Here is a 17,933-nt window from a genome sequence, read left to right on the forward strand (position 1 = left end):
GTATTTTTAAAAGTGGGATCTGGCAAACAAAAATTCTCTTGTGAGGCCCATGAGAGTATTTCCTTGAAAAACAATCCAAATAAAGTTTGAGAATCATTTATTTAGAACTCCGAGCTAGTTGGACCACAGGAGCTGAAAAAGTTGTCTCGTGGAGTTCTAAGGTTTTTTTTTTTCCTTTCTCTCTCTGTTTCTCTCTGTGTGTCCCTCTGTCTGTCTGTCTGTCTCTCTCTCTCTCTCTCTCAGAGCCAGACAAGATACAAAACCTGCATTGCCGGCCTCAGAACTCAACTGCCATCGCCTGTTCCTGGATCCCCCCAGATTCTGACTTTGATGGGTATAGCATTGAGTGCCGGAAAATGGACACTCAAGAAGTTGAGTTTTCCAGAAAGCTGGAGAAAGAGAAATCTCTGCTCAACATCATGATGCTAGTGCCTCATAAGAGGTACTTGGTGTCCATTAAGGTGCAGTCTGCTGGCATGACGAGCGAGGTAGTTGAAGACAGCACTATCACAATGATAGACCGTAAGTGCCCCTGGAGGTCTATACCAAGCCTCTTGCACACTGGGTGGAGGGGCTTTAAACCCTCCCTGTTGTATCCATCACCACTATCCACTTGCGTATAGTTCCCTTTCACATTAGCAGGTCTTATCGCCTCTTGGAGAAAAGGACCTAAAATCCTCCATGAGATGGAAACATTTCTCTGTGTAAAGTAGCCTGGCAGCAAACAAGTTAAATGATGTTAAAGTACCTGAATGAGTTAGTATTTAAATACATCGCTTTGCCTGATGTACTTAGAGCTATAATGGAGCTTTTAAGCAATTTGAAGCAACAACTTCAGGAAGTCCTGCTGAGGAGTTGCCGCTTTCATTATGCTTAATGTGCCGATGGCAAGTCACTTCCTCTGCCCTCTTCCCTTCAGGAGAGGAGGAGGAGGGTTTCTTGATTACAAGCATTAGACTCACACACACACATACACTCTTTCTGTCTGATGTAGTTGGGTGGAGATTTTCATTTCACTGGCTATTGTTTATGACATGAAAGCCCAGCTGTGACCTCTCTTGGTTCCTTCCCCACCCCTTGTTCCAGGCCCCCCTCCTCCACCTCCACATATTCGTGTGAATAAAAAGGATGTGCTTATTAGCCAATCTTCCATCAACTTTACTTTCAACTGCAGCTGGTTCAGCGACACCAATGGAGCTGTGAAATACTTCACAGTGGTAGTGAGAGAGGCGGATGGTAAGTTTTCATGAAGTGACTCTGCTTTTAGACACAGAATTGCTTTCTCGAGGACTCTCTGTTGCAAATTCAAAAAAAACAGTAGAAAGCTTAATTTTTATATCCTTCAGATTTTTTTTTTTTCAGATTAGTGAATCCTGTTCCACTCTGTTATGACACCATCTACACATGGAGCAGAGAGATGGAACAAGAAATTATTTAAAGACTCTTTCAGTAATAAAGTATTATCCACTGAGTTTAATTATTAAATGGGAGAATAATAATAATAGCAGCTACAACAATAATAATAATAACCATCGATTACTGAGTCCTTACTATAAAAAAATTTTTTTTTCTTTTTTACTATGTGCCAGGCACTGTTTGAAGTTCATTGCATATATTGGCTCATGCGATTCTCACAACAACCCCAAGAGGACAATTCCAACTTTATGAATAAGGAGCTAAACCACGAAAAGATTAAGTAACGTGAACAAGGTCACAAAGCTAGCAGTTAAAAAGCTAGCAGTTAGAGGGTTCAAAACTAGGCAGTTAGACTTTGGAGCCTATGCTCTTAAAACCTACCCAGTTAATTCGAAGATTATACAAATAAAATTAGTCTCTACACTGGGGTCTCCTGATTTGGTGCCAAATGGGAGCAATATGAGATCTTCACTACTCTTTCACTGGGCCATTTAGTAGCAATTATTTTTCAACTCTCTTTGTCCTCCCCTTCCCATCTCAAATACTTCAACCAACCATGCAGTCCCAACCAACCAAACCAAACCCATTGCTGTTGAGTGGATTCCAGCTCATAGCGATCCTGCAGGACAGAGTAGAGCTGTCCCATAGGGTTTCCAAGGAGCAGCTGGAAGACTCAAACTGTCCACCTTTTGGCTAGCAGCCATAGCTCTTAACCACTACACCACCAGGGCTCCACACTACCCACCAGTTCACAAAAATATTCACAAGCTTAAAAGAAGCAAAGGGTTAATCATGAGAAGCATTCCTCCTTTCTCTACTGAATTTTGAAGAGTTTCCTTTGCTAGTTTCCTGAATTATTCAACATCTAATTTCTAGAAAAAAAAAAAAAATTTCTAGAGACCGGGCAAATACCAGGTAATAGACATAACAACATTCTAGTACAACCTCTGAATATGCCCTTTAGAGCTTACCGTTTCAGCAATTGTCAAATCACCGGCAGGAGTGTTGTATTTGTGGGCACGCGTGCTCATAAGTGTATTTGCCATTGAGGTCTTGTGTGTTATGTCAGCAAAAGAGATCTGTGTCTAGAAGAGCATTAATATGTTTTACATCCATTATATTTTTCCAGAATTGTTTAAGGTGTTGTACATGAGTTTCTTAAGCATCTCTCTCTGTTTTGACTCATTCTTCGGCAAGGGGGAAACTTCAAACCTGACCAATGCTGGAACAGTTTCTAGGCAAAATAGTATTTTAGTTTCACTGGCTATCTAACAGTCTATGTGCTTTTGCATTTTATTTAACTTTACCAAAGCTGGTTATGCATAATTAATTAAATAATTTCAAGGGTCAGGAGTGCATTCCAAATTTCCTCACACCTTATAATTGGGGATAGACTGGTGAACTGTGCAAACAGTTTAGATTTAATTAGGCTGTGATGGAGATGTTGTTTTACTACATGTTTGTAAGGCAGAGGCCAAAAAGCAGTCATACCCCAGAAGGCAGCCTTGTGTCCTCCTGCCAGTTTTCAATTATCCGCACTCCTCTGGTCATCCAAGATAACAATCCATTTCATACAAATGTCATTGATAGCACATATGCTCATCCTAAAGGCAAAATTCCTTTTCAACTACTACCAAAAAATACCATTTCAAAGGATGTGGAAAATCAAACCTCAGTCCCCACTTTTCTGACACCAAACTGTAAGGATCAGCCCAATTAATGAATTTAATGAATTAGTGAATCCTGTTCCCCTGTGTTCGGACACCATCTACACAAGAAGCATTTCTTCCTCAGACCCTAACCACCCAGAGCTAGGTCGGACCTCACAAGTTACAAAGGCACAATCCTCCAGACTTCCAAGTCTGCTCAAAACTTTAGATGCCAGTACAAGCTCAGGGGTCCCCAGGGCCCCCTCATTTCTGACCTGCTCGTTCCCACTACTCTTGGGTTCAGTCATTCACTAAAACAACTCACAGAACTCATGGAAAGAGCTGTTAGAGTTTAACTTACTATTAGAGTTTTATTATAGCAAAAAGGATACAAATGAGACATATAGGACAAGGTCTGGGAGGGTTACCGAGAGCTTCTGCGTCCCCAAAAAGGGACACGCTACCTTCCCAAGTTTCATTGATGTCTATCACAAACCAAGAAGTTCATAGAACTTCAGTGTCCATAGCCTTTATTGGGGCCTCATTTGATTAAATCAGGCCCCACACCACTACCACCACAGGTTGGCTGATATCACAAAGCGGTTTTCCTGGCCTGGCCAGTCCCCACCCAAGAGGCACCTCATTAGCATATACCCTCAGGTATGGTTTAGAGGTCTCATCAAAAACATTTCAGTTACTGGGGAAATTCCATGGCTTTAGAGGTTATCTTTCAGGAACCAAGGGCAATGACCAAATTCTTTGGATAAAGTTAATGTAAAGCCCACACCAAGACTCATTTTGGGCAAATCTTGTTAAACAAGAGTCCAGAATGCTGCAATGAACCCCATAGTACCACTCCTTGAAGTTATTGTAAATGATATCTGATCTCTATAATATTTGTCTTCCTAATTGTGCTTTCCTCCAGCTAACATCAAAACTAGTTTGCAGTGCCAAAACACACAGTGGGCTAAGCAGGCAGGGGAAGAGTTCTGGAAAGTGTCCTGAGTGATGGGCCGAATTCAAGCCAAGATAAAACTGTACTCAAGATAATGGAGAGCTGTACATGGAGCAATTATCAGGCCGGGCATGTGGAACGTGCCTTGTGGGATGGGCTGCTCTGGCCTGGGACATGGTTTCTGTTATCTTTTCCCTATTTCCCAGGTCATAGAGATTTCCTTATTAGCTCAGCTACAATGGTTATTGGCAAGGTAGAGAGCTTATTGAGCTTATTGGACTCTCACAATGGGGAGCATCCAACTGTGTGGAATTATGAAATGTGTTATCATTTGTTTGTTGCAATGAGCTACCTACCCACATACATACACCATGCACTTTATTTCCTAGAAAATGATGATATATATATATATATGTGTGTGTGTGTGTATAAATATACATATACTTATACGCATATACGTATATGTATACACACACACATATATAGATACATACACATGTTGTTACGTGCCATCTAGTCGATTTTGACTCATAGCGATCCCATGTGTTACAGGGTAGAAAGAACTACCCCATAGATTTTCTAGGTTGTACTCTTACTCTTACTCTTACTCTTTTACTCTTACTCTTACTCTTACTCTTACTCTTACTCTTACTCTTACTCTTACTCTTACTCTTACTCTTACTCTTACTCTTACTCTTACTCTTACTCTTACTCTTACTCTTTATGGGAGCAGATCTTCAGGTCTTTCTCCCAAGGAGCCCTGGGTGGGTTTGAACTACATACCTTTTGGTTCGCAGCGAACTTAACCATTGTGCCACCAAGACTCCTTGTAGGTGTGTGTGTATATATATATATATATATATATATGAATTAAAATTTATTTCATTAGGGGAATTTCACAGCATCCCTTGATATCACAGAACTCTGGGAATAAGCCAGAGATACTGAGTAAGGAGAAGGCAGCTTTAGAAATCACTCAAGCCCTGGTAGTGTAGTAGTTAAGATCTCATCTGTTACCTCAGCCACTACTTGGAAACCCTAGGGGGCAGCTCTACTCTGTCCTGTAGAGTCACTAGAATCAATGGCAACTTTTGGAAACCCTAGTGGTGTAGTGGTTAAAAGCTATGGCTGCTAACCAAAAAGTCAGCAGTTTGAATCCGCCAGGCGCTCCTTCAAACCCTATGGGGAAGTTTTATTCTGTCCTTTAGGGTTGCTATGAGTCGAAATCGACTTGATGGCAATGGGTTTGGTTTGGGTTTTAGAGCACTAAAGTCACAAGGAAAGTCTGTAACTGGGTTTTTTCTCTCTAGGCAGCGATGAGCTGAAGCCAGAACAACAGCACCCTCTGCCTTCCTACCTGGAGTACAGACACAACGCCTCCATTCGAGTATATCAGACCAATTATTTTGCAAGCAAATGTGCTGAAAGTCCTGACAGCAACTCCAAGAGTTTTAACATTAAGCTTGGAGCAGAGATGGAGAGCCTGGGTGGAAAATGTGATCCCAATCAGCAAAAATTTTGTGATGGCCCACTGAAGCCACGCACTGCCTACAGGTTAGATGTATTAGCATCATTTTGCTGGAGGAGACATGCTATATTACCAGGTGCTCTGCTGTCTGGGCATCTGATGTCCGTGAGCGCCTATAGATTAATAACTTACGAGAGTGCTCTATATTCTACTGGGTAATTGAAAAAAGTTGGGTTCCTGCCTCCATTCACAGGTAGTGTGTGAAGAGGGCCTTCAGGATATTGCAAAAGCTCCAATTTATGATGTAAAGAATTGATTGAAGATTTCTTAATCAACTGTTCTTTCTCCTATAGCTTCTCTAATATGAGTCCAGTAAATTAGTGTTAACTACTGCGGGAAGGTCTGAATAGAAAGACTGAGTTTAGGGAGAGGAGACCCAAACAATATTAGGCTTTATCTTCCACATTTAGTGAGGACTAGAATTACACTTATTTGTTTACCTTCTAAGACATAAAAGTGCTCTGTGGTCCAGACACAGCTGTTGGGGGGCAAGGGCTCCTGAATGAAGGGGGCACCCTTTCCTCCCGCTAAGATGGCAGGTGAAAAGGAGCAGCTGTTTGGCTTAAGCTCCAGCAAGCACCACTGGATGCAAGAGGCCCTTCCAACTGGCAATGTCCTCAGTCTGCACTGTGTTCCCAGAAAGCAGGGGCACAAGCAGAAGTACACAACATCCCAAACCAGGGTCCACAAGAGAAAGAAAACCTGGCTACTCTCTTGGGTATAAGGCTACAGGCAACCAAGATTATCACTCCTACAAAGGATGTAGCTTCTCTGTTGGGTGTTGACAGGGCTGGTATCTGGCCAGTATCACAGCCAATTGGGTTTTCTATGGACCAGTGTCCATTCTGATTAGTCATTGCCCAGGCGTTGCTGACTCTTAAATATTCCGAGTATCACCTTTGGGTCTCAGCATAGAAGCTTTTCTGTCAGATCCATAAGGAGTCTATGACATGGCACCATACCTAAGAGAGTTCTTAGCCTCTCCTTCATATCAACAAAGATAGGTGCAGGTTTTTACTAAAACAAAGGACCCACTTTGACAGAAACTCTGAAGAGCTATCTCTGTCCAGGACTCGCCACAAACTTGCTATTGCCACTCCAGCCAAGGTTGGCACCTTTGGAGTAAACACCCTCAAGCTTATTAGTGATGTTTACTTCAAAAGGGACCATATGAGCCTCTATCCTAGAAAAAAAAAATGTGTCAGAGTAGAACTGATTTTTCAGAAGCAGATCATCAGGACTTTCTTCCAAGGCACCTTTGAGTGAACTTGAACTTCCAACCTTTCAGTTAGCACCTGAGCACATTAACCATTTGCTCTACCCAAGGATATTGTTTTCCATAACCTAAAGGAGGTGAGATCTCTGACAGAGCTAAGGAGAAACATACGAGAGATCAGAAAACCAGGATCCTTCAGCTTCTATAAAAATCAAGATTCCCCCAGCTCTTTTGCTACTTGCGCTGAAACTTGAGCAAAAGTTTCTGAAGGACAACTTTCTCTTTCAGAATTAGAAAGTTGAAGCTATTTTAGCTTATTTGTTTTTTTGCTTGCTTGCTTTTGGAGAGGGAAAGAGAGAAAATGACTCACTACTATATTTAAAGAGAGAGTAAGAAGCTATAGAAGTTCACATCTGGACCAGAGCCCACCAGTCTCCAGCAGGCACCCTTCCTGTCCCCAACAGCTGCCGAGGTCCTATGGAGAGGACCAGGATTTGAGTTCTAGCTCTGACACTTTTTAGCTTGTAAACAAGCATTTCCATTCCCTAATCCTCATTTTTTACATCTGCAAAACGTTACAGGGTTGTCCTAAGGAGTAATGTATGTGATAGATCAAACCTAGTCATGTCTCTTCTAGATTAAGAGTGTCCAGGGGTTCCCATGCACTTACAGGAGCAAGTCCAGATTCCTGAACAGAGTACAGCAAGCCGTTGACCTCTGCCTTCTGCCCCCCTCCCGTGTCTCCCACCAACTACCCCAAGTACTCCCTGCCCTTTTGATCTTCTTCACTCCTCCAAGTTCCCTTGAAGGTGTCATGGCTCTCTTATAACAAACCTTCAAGCATTTGCACATTCTTTTCTTTCTGTATTGGATACCCTCCACTGCCTCGTCTAGCTGGTGAATTCCTTCTTACACTTCGTCAAGCCTGACACCACGTCTGGCCACCCACAACCAGGCAGTTGGGTGCTCCCTCAGCTCCATTTTCGTAGCACCCACCATGGCATGTTTCTACTGCTGCATTTACCAGTGACTGTAAAGCCTTTGATTAAGTGCCTGCCCCTCAGCTGCTAACCAAAAGGTCGACAGTTCAAATCCACCAGCCACTCCTTGGAAACCCTATGGGGCAGTTCTACTCTGTCCCATAGTGTCGTTATGAGTCAGAATCACCTAGATGGTAACAAGTTTGTTTTGTTTTTCCCTAGATTGAGAGAGCTCATAGTCTAATAGGGGAAACAGACATGTCATTGGTTACAAAACAACATGTCAAGTACCTGGCACAAAAGAGGCACTCATTAAATGTCATATAAACAAATACAAAAATGAGCCAAGATGCTCTGTGAAAAGTTACACATTCTTATTATAGCGTAATCAACTCATGCCATACACATTTGTTCTCTAGAACACAGCTTTCCTATATTTCTCCAATATACATTTGGTTCATTCTATTAAAAGCATGCCAGGCAGATAATGGTTGATAAGACAGGGTGTACCCTTTCATGCAAAAACTGGGCAGTGAATAAGGAAGACTAAACAAACAAACAAAAAAAATGATGCCTTTGAATTATGGTGTTGGCGAAAAATATTGAATATACCATGGACTGCCGGAAGAATGAACAAGTCTGCCTTGGAAGAAGTACAGTCAGAATGTTCCTTAGAAGCGAGGATGGTGAGACTTCGTCTCACACACTTCGGACATATCAGGAGAGACCAGTCCCTGAAGAAGGAGGGAAGACCCTCAACGAGATGGATTGACACAGTGGCTGAAACAATGGGCTCAAACATAGCAACAATTGTGAGGATGGCACAGGACCAGGCAGTGTTTTGTTTTGCTGTACATAGGGTTGCTATGAGTTGGAATCAGCTCGACAGCACCTCACAACAACACCGTTTCAAAGCACATGGGAGAACCACATGCTAAGTGGCCTCTTGTGTGCTGACTGCTGAACTCTGACTCAGTGCAATCCGAATGCTGTCTGTCTCAAGAGGATAATCACAGCAATCCTCACTGCTATCAGCATCTTTTTCCGAAGAGAATAGGTAGACAGGAAAGGACATGGAAAAAAGATATATACCAGGACTGAAAAAAATGGAAAAAGCTAAGTTTAGCTGATATGCAAGTCAACAAATGTAATGTTTTCCCATCCATTGTTGGATTCCTATTATCCATTGTTCCATATGGAAAGAGAAGGGGCAGACCATTACGGGTGAGAGGCAGTTTGAAAGTTAGGAAAATGTGGATCTGGTTTTGTTTCTATTCTAAATAGGATAGCAATATGACCACAATTAGGTAGGCAGCCTCTCCTGACCTCATTTTCCTCAAGTGAAAGAAGTTCAACCACATGATCTCTGACTTTCTGCTATAGAATTCTGATTCTGGACACATTGTAGTTACTGTCAGATAGATACCTATTCATTAAAATAATATTTATCATGCTGATGATATACATGTTTTATTTCCTGCTCTGTGGAAAGCACTAAGCCAGGTGCAGTAGGGGATAGAAAGATAAATAAGAGGAGACCCTTGCCTTCAAGAGCATGTAATGTAGTGAGAGAAAGAAGATGTGTCTGTAACATACAGGCAGAAATATTGAAGGACATAAGAGGGATACAGGTAAATAAAATCTGTGAAGGTTAAGAAGGCTTCTTGGGGGAGGTATCATTTTAGGTAGGCATTAAAAAGTCGGGAAAGCCTAGGTATATACCTAAAAGAATTGAAAACAAGAATGCAAATAGATACTTGTACACCAGTGTTCATTGCGGCACCAGTCACAATAGCTGAGATGTGGAAACAAGCCAGGTGTCCATCAACAGATGACTAGATAAACAAAATGTGGTATATCCCTACAATGGACTATTACACAGTCACAAAGAGAAATGAAGTCCTGATACATACTACAACATGGATGAACCTTGAAAACATTATGCTGAGTAAAATAAGTCAGCCACAAAAGGACAAATATTTCATTATCCCACTTATATGAAATATCTAGAATAGGCAAGTATATAGAGGCCTAAGTTGATTAGTGGCTACCAGAGACAGGTGGGAGGGAGAGCGAGAGGGAAAAGAAGACACAATGCTTAGGGGACGCTGAGCTCCTATTAAGGATGATGGAAAAATTTGGGAACAGCCAAGGGTGATAGTGGAACAAACAAGCTAAACATAATAATTGTCACTAAACTGTACATGTGAAGATTGTCAAAACATTCTGTTACTTATATATTTGCCACAGTAAAAAAATTATTTAAATAGTTTGAAAGAATTTGGAAATATGGAGATAGATACAGGAGGGGATTCAAAGTGAAGGGAAAAGTGTGAGTCAAACTGTGGAGGCAGAAATGCACAAATTAGAGAAGAGTGAATAGCCCAGTTTGAAACAGGGGTGCATGAAATGGGGTGGTGGGAAAGACAAAGCCAGGAGATAGGGTGGGACAGGATTGTGGATGGGTGCTAAGTGCTGGGCTAGGGAATGTGGTTGTGGTATCCATATTTTTGGAAAAGTTTTTAAGGGCAGAGTTCCTGACGACCCACTAATTTTAGGCCAAGCCTATAATAGGTCATTATCTCTTTCCTTGGTTCCTAAAGGTTCTTAAAACTACTCCTCACTTATCAACTATCTCGTTATCCAACATTTCCTGTTTATGACAATAAAAAATCTACTATCATATTATTTTGCACATTAACGATGTACTTCTGGCAGTAACGAACACTGAGGTGCGAGGCAAAAGTAATGCTGGCTGTGATGGCTAAGGTTACGTGTCAACTTGGCTGAGCCATGATTCTCAGCAGTTTGGCAGTTATGCAGTAATGTAGTCAGCCTCCATTTTTGGCTCTGGTGTGGTCATCCTCCATTTTCTCATAATGCCAATTTTCACATAACAACCAGGTCTTTGGAACCCAACCGTGTCCACAAGTGAGGATGGGTGTATTTGTCTGGATCCATTTGGTACTGTGCATTTGCACCCATGACTTCTGGAATTTCAGAGAACATGTCAAGGTTGTTATATCCAATGCTTATATTTTACAGATGAGGAAACTGAGGCATAAGAGCTTTAGGAACTGTCTTAGTCAGGATTTGCTAAAGAAACAGAACCAGTGAGATTGTGTATATATATAGAGAGAGAGAGATTTACTTCAAGGAATTGGCTCACTCTATTGTGGGGGGATTGCAAGCCCAAAATCCATCAGGTGATAGGCTGTAGGCTTGCATCTTAAGATCTATAGGTCAGAGGACAGGAAGAGTGCAGAATAAAGAGCCAAGTGAGACTTCTGCCAAAATATCTATTTATGCTCTAGAGGCAGAACACACCCTAGGGAACACCCTTTGCAAATGGTTGATTGATTACATTAGATTACATTATGGAAGGTAATTCTGTTCTACCCACAGCCAAATGATTTAATCATATGCAACTTTTATGACAGCAACTAGACTAGTGTTTAGCCAAACCACTAGGAACCACAGTACAGCAAAGTTGACATATAAAATTAACCATCACAGGGACATTCAACTAATGAGTAACAAAATGAAAACTATATATCAAATCCTCAGACTCCTAGCCCAGGCTCCTTTTACCATTCCTCCAACAGAAGTCATGGCTGCTAAATAAAAATTAAGCCAAGATAAAATAAGAGAAAGAGAAGTCAGGATATATGGAATTTAGTTTTCTTTCACCAGCATTCCCTGTGATCTTGGTCCAGACATGGAATCTCTTCAGGCTTCACTTTACAAATCAGTAAAGTAGTATAATAAACATCCTTATTATCTTGAAGAGGTTGGAGATAATCAAATATAACCATGTTTGTAAAAGGTCTTCCAAACTTATACAATCAATACACAAATATAAGAAACACATCGTCATCAAAGAGACTCCTTTCAACTTCCAAAGGTACAATCGATTAGCAGCACATACCAACTCCCAGCCTTGTGACTTAACACCCCAGGCTACTTGTTACCCTTTGGGGACTGTCTTAGTTATCTAGTGCTGCTATAACAGAAATACCACAAGTTGGTGGCTTTAATAAACAGAAATTTATTTTCTCACAGATTAGGAGGCTAGAAGTCTGAATACCGGGCACCAGCTCTACGGAAAGGCTTTTCCTCTTTATCAGTTCTTTTCAGTTTCTGTCTCTTTATTCTTTGGTGATCTTCACGTGACATGACATTTATCTTCCCCCGTCTGTGCTTGTTTGCTTCTGTGCCTAATTTGCTCCTTTTATATCTCAAAAGTGATTGGCTTAAAAACACCCTACGTTGATATGGCCTTACTAACATAACAAAGAAAACCCTATTCCCAAATGGGTTTACATCCACAGGTATAGGGGTTAGGATTTACAACACATATTTTGGGGGCACAGAATTCAATCCACAACAGGGACATCTCAAAATTCTTCTATGCATTGTCTGTTTTTCCTGGAAGTACAGCTTTTGACTTGAAAAGGATCCTTTAGAGACGGAAATTACCTCTCTGACCTCATCTCATGATACTCTTTCACTTCTTTACTACACTCCAGCCACACTGACCTCCTTGCTATTCCACAGACACTCCAAGTATATGCCAGTCCCAGGGCCTTGTACCTGCTGTTCCCTCTGCCTGGAATGCAGGCATGGCTCCTTCCCCCATTTTCCTCAAGTTTCTGTGCAATTGTCTTCTTGTCAAGGAGACCTTCACTGACCATGCTGAACAAAGTAATCCCACATACCTACCCCATTGCTTCAATTCCCCTTACTCTGCTCTTTTCTTTTCCATAGCACATAACACCACCTGACATATTTGTGATTTATGGTCTGCCTTCTTCCATGACAATGTAAGCTCTGGGAGGGCAGGGACTTTGTTTTATTCCTTGAGTATTCCCAGTTCCTAGAACGTAGTAGAGGCTCAATAAATATCCAATGACTAAATGAATGAATGGATGGATATATGAATGAATGAATGAATGGACAGACCCAGCTGTGTCTCATTCCGTAATTCGTATCCTACACTACATACCCACTGGCTAGGCTCCCACCCTGTTTCTGCTCAAACACATTTTGATTCTTTGGTGATCAGCCAGTTAAATAAATATTTAAATAAATTGGTTTTCTTTTCAGAATCAGCATTCGGGCTTTCACACAGCTGTTTGATGAGGATCTGAAGGAATTCACAAAACCACTCTATTCAGACACATTTTTCTCTTTGCCTATCACCACAGAGTCAGGTAAGGCTAACCTGTCCATCCACCTGCACATTCTACCAATCACCATGTCATCTATAAGGGCCTCTAAAGAGGAGATCTGGTGATGCGGCTGAGGGTGGGGGGAATATTTTATTTCCAGTTGGAATCTAATCTTTATGTGATTATTGGTTGAAATGGATTAGAGGGATTGTACAGCTTCCGTAGGAGAATGGACTGGAAAGGGGATTAATCTAGAAAAGAAGGCAGCATTTATTTAGTTTTAAGTAGTGGGTGAAAAACATTAGAATCAAGAGCATGAACAGGCCAAAATATAAGTTGGTACAAAAGGCTTTTAATTGTAAGTGGGGATATATATATATGCATAAAAATAGAAATGCATGCAAAGACTAAAAGAAAAGTATTATTAATGATGAATTATTGACAGAATAATTATTAATAGTTATTAAAACAATAATTAATACAATTGATGGATTCACAATGAACATCTCAAAGTAGTGGGATTACAGGCAATTTTTCTTCCTTTGCTTATTATATATTGCTTTTCCACTATAAAAATAATATTAATATAAAAGCTTTACCTAAATGTATGAAAGAAACTTCTCTAGTAAGAGGGAAAGTCCAAGTAATAATAATCGCTAGTATTTACTGGTCACTTTATCTGTGGAGGTTTGAAGCATTTTATGTAAAATATCCAATCCTCACTCCAACCTTTTGAAGAGATACTAGTATTGTTCCCATTTTAAAGGTGAAGACCAGGGCACTAAGGGATTAAGTATCTTGCCCACACTGGTAGAGCTGGGATTCTGGCACTTTCTACCTGAGCTCTCAACCCCTGCACTGCACTGCACTGCCTTGGAATATTTCCATCATGCTCAGAATAACATCATTTTTTCATTAGATTTTGCCTTGGCACCATTATCTCTCCCACCCTTTCCCTGTAGTCACTGATCTATAATGCTTACTCTAGGGAAGTTCTTCTTTATAGCTAAAAAGTCTCTCCTGCTGTATGGCAGCCTCACAAACACTCCTGTCTATTTATGCCAACTATGGGGGTAATCTCCTGCTCTCCAAACCAAAGACATCAGAACACTGTTAGGACGGAAGGTTTAGATGTATTTGGTGTAACTTAATGTTAAGCAGGGGTTGTAAATATAAGCCTTTCCTATTTAAAATATTTTTATGCAACAAAAATTGTACGTAGTCCAGTAAAGGAAGAGAGTAAACATATATTAAAAATAATAGTATTAAGCACAATAAAAGAAAAATGAGTTGATTTGATGATTCTTGAAAAACAACATTGAAGAAACAAATTTAAGGGCTTAAAATCCAAGTGCAAAAATGGGTTATCCATAGACCTAAACACAAGAACTGAAACGATAAAACTCTTAAAAGAAAACCTTGTGTTGTGGAATGTTTTTTTAGATATGACACCGAAAGTAAAAGCAACAAAAGAGAAAAATGGATAAATTGGACTTCATCAAAATTAAAAATGTTTGTGTTTCAAAGGATACCATCAAGAAAGTAAAAAGACAACCTATGAATAGAATAAATTATTCCCAAATCGTATTTCTTATAAGGACCAAGTATCCAGAATACATAAAGAACTCTCAAAGTTTCCTGAATAAACCGAATGCTTCGAAGGCCAGTGTAGCAGGGGCAGAGGTTTGGGGACCATGGTTTCAGGGGACATCTAAGTCAACTGGCATAATAAAATCTATTAAGAAAACATTCTGCATCCCACCTTGAAGAGTGGCATCTGGGGTCTTAAACGCTAGCAAGCGGCCATCTAAGATGCATCAGTGAGTCTCAACCCACCTGGATCAAAGGAGATTGAAGAACACCAAGGACAAAAGGTAATTACGAGCCCAAGAGACAGAAAGGCCACATGAACCAGAGACTACATCATCTTGAGACCAGAAGAACTAGATGGTGCCTGGCTACATCTGATGACGGCCCTAACAGGGAACACAACAGAGAACCCCTGAGGGAGCAGAAGAGCAGTGGGATGCAGACCCCAAATTCTCATAAAAAGACCAGACTTAATGGTCTGACTGAGACTAGAAGGACCCCGGTGGTCATGGCCCCCAGACCTTCTGTTGGCCCAGGACAGGAACCATTCCCAAAGCCAACTCTTCAGACAGGGATTGGACTGGACAGTGGGTTGGAGAGGGACGCTGGTGAGGAGTGAGCTTCTTGGATCAGGTGGACACTTGAGACTATGTTGGCATCTCCTCCATGGAGGGGAGATGAGAGAGTAGAAGGGGTTAAAAGCTGGCAAAATGGACATGAAAAGAGAGAGCGGAGGGAGGGATCGGGCTGTCTTATTAGGGGGAGAGCAATTGGGAGTATGTAGCAAGGTGTATATAAGTTTTTGTGTGAGAGACTGACTTGATTTGTAAACTTTCACTTAAAGCACAATAAAAATTATATATGTGTAAAAAGAAGTCTCACAACTCAATAATAAAAAGACAACAGGTTTTTTAAAATAGGAAAAAGATCTAAATAGATATTTTTTTTCTCAAAAGAAAATATACAAGTGATCAATAAGCACATGAAAAGATGCCCAACATCGTTAGTCATTGGGTAAAAACAAAACAAAACCACAATAGAATACACTTCCCACCCACTGGAATGGCTGTAATAAAAAACCCAGACAATAACAAGTGCTGACTAAGAATTGGGAAAATAGGAACTCATATACTGCTGGTGGGGATGTAAAATGGCACAACCACTTTGGAAAACAGTTTGCAGTTTTTCAAAACATTAACCATAAAGTTATTATAAAAACTAATTCCACTCCTAAGTATATATCCAAGAAAAATGAAAACCTATGTCCCACAAAAACTTGTTCATGGATTTTCAGAGCAGCATTATTCATAATATGCAAAAAGTAGAACCAACCCAAATATCCATTAACTGCTAAATGAATGAACCAAATGTGGTCTATCCATACATGGACTATTAGTCAGCCATATGAAAGAATGAAGTACTAATACTTGCTACAACGTGGATGAACTTGAAAGTATCATCCTAAGTGAAAGAAGCCAATCATGAAAGACCACATAATATATGAATTCATTTATATGAAATGTCCAAAATAGGCTAATCTATAAAAACAGAGGAAACCCTGGCAGCGTAGTGGTTAAGTGCTACGGTTGCTGTCCAAAAGGTTGGCAGTTTGAATTCACCAGGCACTCCATGGAAACTCAATGGGACAGTTCTACTCTGTCCTATAGGGTCACTATGAGTCGGAATCAACTTGACAGCAATGGGTATAAAGACAGAAATAGCTGAAACAATGACCTCACGTACCAACAATCATGAAGATGGCACAGGTCTGGGAAATATTTCATTGTTATGTATTAGGTTGCCAGGACTTGGAGCCAACTTGACAGTAACAGATATGGACAGATTACCCAATAAGCAAGGTGTGCATGGGCTTACCTGTTCTTATGAATCTGTAGTGCACAATTTTACTTGTTTTTCACCACATCAAAGGTGTGCACTACAGATTTATAAGTAAACACAAGTAAGCAGATACATGCCTTGCTTACTGTAAGCTTGTGGGTACCTTTCTTGTTGGTTAATCTGCCCCTGGCAACAAACAACAACATGAAGACAGAAAGTAGCTTAGTGCTTACCTAGAGTTGGAGGGAATGAAAGGAAATGGGGACTGACTGCTAATGGGTATGGGGTTTCCTTTGGGGGTGATGAAAATGTTATGTATAAAATTGATTATGGTGATGGTTGCAAAACTTTGTGACTATACTAAAAACCATTGCATTATACAATTTAAATCGGTAAATTATAGGGTATGTAAGTTATATTTCAATAAAGCTGTTAGAAAAATGAGTTACTCTTACCTGTTCATAAATTCCAGTGGCTGTCTCACACAGCATAACAGAAAAGGAGATTTCTTCAAAATAACCTTCAGCCAACTCATTGAATTTGCCAAAACCCCAGATGCTGTGTAACATGTTTCATATAAATGAAATAGCATTTTTATTTTGATGGCGAATAACATGTTCTCCATTCTAAATACTGGCCTTTATCTCAGATGTCCCAAGCTTAATAAATAAGCACGGAATCCCCCCACCCCCCCCAAAAAAAGTTGCCGTTGAGTCGATTCCCACTCATAGTGACCCTACAAGACAGAGTAGAACTTCCCTATAAGGTTTCCAAGGAGTGCCTGGTGGATTCAAACTACTGATCTTTTGTTAGCAACTGTAGCTCTTAACCACTACACCTCCAGGGTTTCCCTGTATCTACAATATCAGTATTTAATCATTAATTACAAAAATTATTTAAAATAACATTTCTGTCCAGCACTGAACTGCCGACCTTTTGGTTAGCAGAAGAGCTCTGAACCACTGTGCCACCAGGGCTACAAACAAGCACAAAAGAAGTCCAAAATTCCCTTATAAGTGAAACACCATTAACTTTAAGTATAAGTATACAAACCTCAAGTATAATGACTGGACTGTCTGTCACAGCATGGTAGCCCACATTTCATCTTATCAGTTGCATACTCCTAGCCTTTAGATAATAAATGCTTCAACTTGGAAGTCACTTGAACCCCATCTATCACAGTGTTCCTTGGGAGAGAGGCTTCACTTCCTTAACACTAATTTTCCCACCTGGGTTTGTTGTTTCCATCCGGATTACTATAGAACCCTTGTTTGGAGTTATTGAAGGTGTGAGTGCTGGTCTGTTTTTAATCGGCACGCTGGTGGCTGTCGTGGCCTTACTCATCTGCAGACAGAAAGTTAGGTGAGTACAAAGACCCCTTTGGTGATGCGACTGAAAATGCCATTTAGACTGAAAAGAAAGAAAAGAAGTTCCACAGGTTAAATCATCTTTGTTGCTCAACAAAAGCAAAAATCAAACTCTAAAACCATGATTCACATTTTTTCAGCTCCTCTGTATACCTTTGATGAATTTTGCTCTTATCAGGAGACTGAGGAACCTCTGCAGCTTCATTTGAATGTGAAATAACT

The 17,933-nt window shown here is 40.5% G+C and overlaps 1 protein-coding gene across 4 annotated transcripts in view; it reads left to right on the top strand.

Annotated features, from left to right (window-relative positions):
• The window catches only part of PTPRB (protein tyrosine phosphatase receptor type B), a 139,216-nt gene that overhangs the window by 94,837 nt on the left and 26,446 nt on the right, over positions 1-17,933 (top strand). For 3 of the 4 annotated variants that reach the window (XM_003405594.4, XM_064283873.1, XM_064283876.1), the window contains 5 exons: positions 244-522; positions 1,087-1,236; positions 5,331-5,574; positions 12,851-12,957; positions 17,607-17,706. In XM_003405594.4, the coding sequence (XP_003405642.3) occupies positions 244-522; positions 1,087-1,236; positions 5,331-5,574; positions 12,851-12,957; positions 17,607-17,706 (880 nt within the window). Of the gene's footprint in view, positions 1-243; positions 523-1,086; positions 1,237-5,330; positions 5,575-12,850; positions 12,958-14,358; positions 17,570-17,606; positions 17,707-17,933 lie in introns of those variants that run through there. The other variant, XM_064283875.1, reaches the window with a different exon arrangement.

This window comes from Loxodonta africana, chromosome 4, assembly GCF_030014295.1.
Source record: "Loxodonta africana isolate mLoxAfr1 chromosome 4, mLoxAfr1.hap2, whole genome shotgun sequence".
NCBI classification, from domain to species: domain Eukaryota; kingdom Metazoa; phylum Chordata; class Mammalia; order Proboscidea; family Elephantidae; genus Loxodonta; species Loxodonta africana.